The sequence below is a fragment of the Apaloderma vittatum genome, unplaced genomic scaffold (genome assembly GCF_000703405.1).
Source record: "Apaloderma vittatum isolate BGI_N311 unplaced genomic scaffold, ASM70340v1 scaffold2144, whole genome shotgun sequence".
In the NCBI taxonomy this organism is placed as follows: Eukaryota; Metazoa; Chordata; class Aves; order Trogoniformes; family Trogonidae; genus Apaloderma; species Apaloderma vittatum.
This window is the reverse complement of record NW_009713056.1, coordinates 38,901-44,900: the sequence shown is the minus strand read 5'-3', so window position 1 is coordinate 44,900 and position 6,000 is coordinate 38,901. Positions and strand designations below refer to the sequence as shown.

Below are 6,000 nucleotides of genomic sequence, written 5' to 3'. Positions count from 1 at the left end.
AAAAACAAACAAGTAAAACAAATGAGTTTGCTTCCAGTAGAATTTGCAGTGCTAAAGCCATGAGCTTTCTTTGAAAATCTGCTTCCACCTCTGATCTTGGCTATCTTTCTCAGCAATATAGTGGTTTTTAAAGCAAGACCTGTGTTCTTACAGAAGTATGTATGTGAGCAGATCCCCATGTGTATGATTAAATGCACTGTAACTTCACAGCTTCCATAATATGGGGGAATTCACCTGAAATAAGAACACTTTGAAAAGGAATTATGGAGGAAGTAAATTATTAAACAAACTTGCAATATGACAACAAATGTCAGTGCAGCCCTTTGGAGTTCTTTTGACTGTGTTGTAGGTAACTTTGGTTTGTTTCTCACAGAGACCTAATCTTGGATGGCTAGAACTTCTCCGAAGAGCAGCTGGATTTAGTTAAATACTAGAACCACTGCTGATTCAATTTCATCCTCCAACATGACCAATCCTCAGTAAGTACCGCAAGAGAATAGTTATAACTTATTGTAAATAGAAGGGAATAGGTTGCTACCTGGAGCAGAATGATGTTGTGACATCAAGAGGATCACTGGAAGGAAAAGTTGATAGTTTGAGAGGGAGTAGTGGAATTTGTTCAGTTGTCTAAAGTGTGAATTAGCAGAAAAAAAACATGAGTGCTGTAAACTGTCCCAAAGCTGTTTGGCAACACTGGTCTGTTGTTTGGGGTTTTTTTTCTTTTCATTCAAATCACAGATTCACAGAATGTCAGGGCTTGGAAGGAACCTCTGAAGACCATCTAGTCCAACCCCCCTGCCAGAGCAGGATCACCCAGAGCAGGTCACACAGGAGCACGTCCAGGCAGGGCTCCGGCACCCTCACAGTAAAGAAGTATTAAATCAGACAATGTCTTTTATTCTGTAAGAATACAGAAAGTAAATGCTGTTGGGAGAAGGAAGGCTGCACCAGCACATTTCCTTTATAATACTGGAAATTAGATCGCTGTATGCTCTTTCGTGCAAAACTGAACCAGCTTAGACTTGTAAGGGTGAATGTCCACAGGATAGCACTAAAGGTGAAAATCAAAGAAAGAAAATTCCTGCTAAAATTAGCTCCTCCCTCAGGGCTTCTGATTCGTATTGTTTACAGCGGAATTCAGTGCAGTTGGAAGTGAGTCTCATTACTTTCCATTATTAGTCAGACAAAGACTAAAATAAAGGAAACCTTTAGGTTGTTCAAATAGTACTTCCTTTTACCTTTCTGCTGTAGGATGACACAGTTTCGGCCTTTCCCTGCCAAGTACTTGAGAATTAACAGCATTTTCCGATTTTTAAAATTACTTTACTGTGTAACGCTGGCAGCAGCCGGTAAACTAATTCCTTTTAATTTAGAAATAATGTTTTCCATCCAAAAGGCTTGGTCTAACGGTGAAGCTCTGACCAATAGAATCTTTCTCTTTCTTGTAGATTTTTAATTCCTTCACCCATATCCTTAAACTTACAAGATGACTGAGTTAAGAATTCTTCTAAATTACTTGGGGTTTTTTGTGGAAAAAAAATGAACTGTTATTCAGGTTACTTGAATAGCTGGAATATTTTAATAAGCTTTAAAACAAAATCACCAGTGCAACTCTTGTAAGTCAAATAACAGAAGGAAGTTGGCTGCTAAACACTTTTTAACTATAACCTTAAGGAAAAAAGAGTATCTTCACACCTGGTGTTGCAAACTTCTAACGAGTAGCCTGAGGTTTCTTCAGAAGTTAACAAGCTCCCCTGGATGAAAGCTGGAGAAGTTCATGCTTGCACCTACTCTGAATCAAGTGAAGCAAGCGGCTTTCACTGGCTACTGCAAAGGATCAATCCCTGCTGAGGCTTCACATGCAGGCTGTCTCCTACAATGAAGTCATCCTTTGCATGCACTAGATAATATGCTGACTGACAAGGCCTGAGTTTCTAGATAGGTAGTATCTTGTTGTAAATGTGAAAGACATATGTAGTCAGACTCTGCATGGAGCTCCCATTAGGGTTAGTGGGCCAGTAGAAGAATACGTGTTCAGATTTGGAAGCCGTACGTAAGGGTAGCTAAGATAATCTTTTACAGAGGAGTCTATAATTCTTCTGAATCAGTGTTCTCCTTTCAGAATTATTTTGAAATGATCTGTTACAAAATGATCCTTTCTAGTTGAATGAAACAATCACCATCCATCAAAACTATGTGAATATTGACCTACAGCGGAAGAGGGGTCAAATTGCATCTGTTTTATAACAGTTGATCTGTATACAATGATTAGTAAGCTTAGCTGTTCCTTGCTCACTGATCTAACTTGTGAAGCAGTGAGTTGTTAGTTGGCATGGTTCTATGCCTTCTTTCTGTTTTGCACAAATATTTTACTTTCAAGTTCATACATTGTTTCCATATTTGTTTGTTTGTTTATAACACATCCATTTATATTTAGTGCTTTTGAAGCTGATTGAGCAGGGTGAAATTCTGTTCTTCCTTGTCTGTGAGATTTCTGTTGATGGCAATGGGATCTATGAAAAACAAGTTTGGAGAGATGTGGTCTGTCCTCTCAGTGACCTTCCAAAAGCCTTTTAAGTTGCTGGCTTTTTAGGATTCTGTGAAGTCCTTGTTGCTAACTTATTTTTACTTGCTTATTTATTTGTTTGTTTATGTGTGTATGTAGAGAAGAGGGGTTTTTATTTTGCTTATTACATTTTCAGGCCTACAGTAGAAGGAGGTGTTTCAGAAGTTGAGATAATTTCACAACAAGTGGAAGAAGAGACCAAAAGCATTGCCCCTGTACAGCTTGTTAATTTTGCTTATCGAGATCTACCTTTAGCTGCGCTTGATCTGTCTGTGGCTGGGTCCCAGCTTTTGTCAAATTTGGATGAAGAGTACCAAAGAGAGGGGTAAGTATAAAGTACAGAATTTTGTTTTATAGTTTTAGGTTATAGGAATTTTGTGGCCTCTAAAAAAGAAGACCTTGAGTTGCAGAAATGCAGCCAGTTGTCCTCAAACTTTTTAAATATAACTAATCAATGCTCCTTTGGGGCTCTTCATAATTTTGTGGCTTATAGCTGCTGTTTGACTACAGTTGGGAAACCTTCTGTCAGGCAAAACTAGACCAAGCACCTAGCCCGTCAGATGAGCAGAGTTGCCTGTAAAAGCTCTTTCTGAAAGGTGCTTCAGGAGGGTTTCAGGATGACAGAGCTGGCCACTGTGATTCTTGTACGTAACTGTGCATCTCCTGACTGAGAGGTAATGACTTAGTACTGCTGATTCCTGGACAGACTGTGTACTTTTCGCAGAATAATTTGAATTGCGTACTTTGCTTATGTGAGAACGTTGTCTTTGATTATGTATATACATACTACTCTTGTTTTCATAGAACAACTGCTCCAGTTTTATTGGAATAAAAGACTGTAATCAGCTCATAACATTTGCCCAAACAAAACCCAATGTCAGATTATGTAGCATTGTTGTCCTGTAGGACATTAGAAGTCATCCTTATGCCTGATTCAGGCTTGAAGTGGCTGTAGGTGGACTGCTGTACTAAATTTTTTATGAAAGATTTGGATGAACTGGAGAGAATCCAGAGGATGGCAGTGAGAATGATCAGAGGCTCAGAAAACCTTCTGTGGAGTACTGATTGAAATAACTCTTAGTGTTTCATGTGAAGAGATTTTTCAGGGGAACTTGTAAGAGACTTCAGTGAGGAAGAGAACAGTCTGTTACCGCTCTCCATGATGTTTAGGACAAGAAGTAAAAAGCTTGAATCGCAGCAAAGAAGAGAACAGTGAGGGTAGTGAAGTGCTGGGGTAGACTACTGGTGTGTATGGGGAGGAGGGGTATAGAATTGCCATCACTGGATGACTTTACCGGGATGCATTTGTCAGGAATGATAACATTATAGTTTAACATCCCTTGGGACAGCGATTAGGTGAGTGCTTGTGGCTAACCCCTCTGATTTTGTGATTTCTGTTCCACTGCATGTCACACTGAACGTATGTATACTCCACTGTCAGTAAGATCCATCTAAAAGCACATCACAGTAAGCCAGACAGAGCTCTCATAGATGAAGACGTTAAAAGACTTTATATATGCCTCCGTTTATTAACAGCTCAATGTGTTTTAACTTGTGCTCTGAAATCAGCAGAGACCTGCTTGATCTCTGCACAGCAGGTATTCTGTATGGCAGTCAGGAAGCAGTATGTGGGGAAGGCTCTTGCCTTTAATTTCTTTCCAAATTGGATTTTATGAGACGTCTCCAGAAAGTTGTTACTCCAAACAAGGGGAAATACATTTCAAGTAGGTTATGTAAGTATGGTACAACTGTAACATAAAATACCCTGCATAGCAAAAGAGGCACTTGAAAATTAGTTTGAGTATGCAGGTGTAACCCTCAGGCTATTTTAGTGCTGAGTAAATACCAGTTTAGTTCAAATATGAATTTTTATAGTTTTTTATGATTTGCAACTCAACCCTTCACTGTGTCAAAGTGCACAGATCTCTCATTGTATCTATTTGAGCAGCTTTGCAGCCTTAAGTGTGGAAATAGGCTTGTCATTCTTTTCCTCAGCAGAGATCTCTTCCTTCGCACAGACTTCTTTTGTGGCTTTATCAGTCTGAGCGGAAATAAGCAGGTGCCATCCAGACATCCCAGCTGTAGCGTGGATTCTCTGAAGAAAATTCAGACCCTAAGTTTGTACATCTCAATACATTTTTGCCGAGTATGTTCAGCTGAGTCCCAGGACTGCATCTGCCTTGTGAGAATGATGACTTCTTTTTAGAAGCACCGATTGCAGCGGATGCCCTGTGATATTTAGGAGCAGGGCTGAGCTCAAGAAGCCCAAGAGCAAAAGTAAAATACTGTCCCCATACCACCTCATGGCTTGGTTGGGAATACCTCTAGTTTTATGACTGTAGTGTAATTTCTTTCTCATCATTTTATTAAACGTGACTGGCCTCCTCCTGAGTAAGGGATGGATGGGGTAGGTCAGCTCAATTTGATACAGGAACTAATGGCTAATTCTGCCTTCTGTGTAAACAGAGTGATAGGGGAAGGGCAGCACAGGAGCAGGAGGTGGCAAAAAATGTTTAAGTCCCTGTAGTTTCTGCCAGCATCCATGTTTGTACTGTGAAGCTGTTAGCCCAGTGCTGCCATACAGGGTGCAGGTGGAAATACTGCAAGATACTGCTCATACCAGAGAGTACTAAAAGGTGATGTAGGACTCGGTGTCCCCACCCTGGCAGTCTGCCTTTGTCACAGACTCCAAGTGTTACCCTCTGTATACTATTCCCTGAGAATTTCAGGAAAGGTGCTAACCTGTATGACCTGCATATATTCATATGGCTCTTGTTCTAGCTATGTAACTGAGCTGGGCAAGTTGGAGTCTAACTGCTAGGTTGTGCAGCAGGAAGGTCTGGCACGTCCTTGTGCTTGGAAAATGCTGGGTGCTTGTTAGAAGCTGCAGCTGCCCATGACTTTGTGATTTCCAACATCATTGTCCACTATCCCTAGTTCCCGGTTTGTTGTCACTAGTAAGTCTCTATCTCCATGCACAGAGCAACAGGAGAGACATCAAAGTGCAGACGAATGAGTGGACAATAAAGGACTCTTCTGATTTAATGGTTTGGTTGTGTGCACTCCAAGGCTTTCCTCTAACTTTCCTTCTTTAAGGCCAAGTGTTGAGAGTCCAAGTCCAAGGGCAAATTAAACTGGGTTCCTAACTAGGGAAGCTGTCCGTTTCATCTGAGAGAATGTTTCTTTCAGTAAACCCAATATTAATAGGCAACCAGGAATAGGTGGGTTGTAGCTCAGCGCTCTTTGTGTGCCTGGAAACTCTCAAGTGGCATCAGATTAGCTACCCCTCCCTCAAGAAATAAGCAAAATGAAAGCAAAAAGAAAGGAAAATTACAGTGTGTCTTTTGTTAGACAGGCCATATGTTAACTGACATTCCCCTGACTTTAAAGGTACTGGAATGAAAATCTTACTTTCTGCAGTTTGATGGATCTTT

At 40.5% G+C, this 6,000-nt stretch overlaps 1 protein-coding gene across 1 annotated transcript in view; it reads left to right on the top strand.

Moving 5' to 3' along the window:
* Nucleotides 1-465: 465 nt before the first annotated feature.
* The window catches only part of LOC104268240 (chromosome unknown open reading frame, human C15orf27), a gene marked incomplete at its 3' end in the record, with an annotated part of 42,414 nt that continues 36,879 nt past the window's right edge, over nucleotides 466-6,000 (top strand). The window contains exons 1-2 of the mRNA XM_009868214.1: nucleotides 466-479; nucleotides 2,703-2,891. Of these exons, the coding sequence (XP_009866516.1) occupies nucleotides 466-479; nucleotides 2,703-2,891 (203 nt within the window). The remainder of the gene's footprint in view (nucleotides 480-2,702; nucleotides 2,892-6,000) is intronic.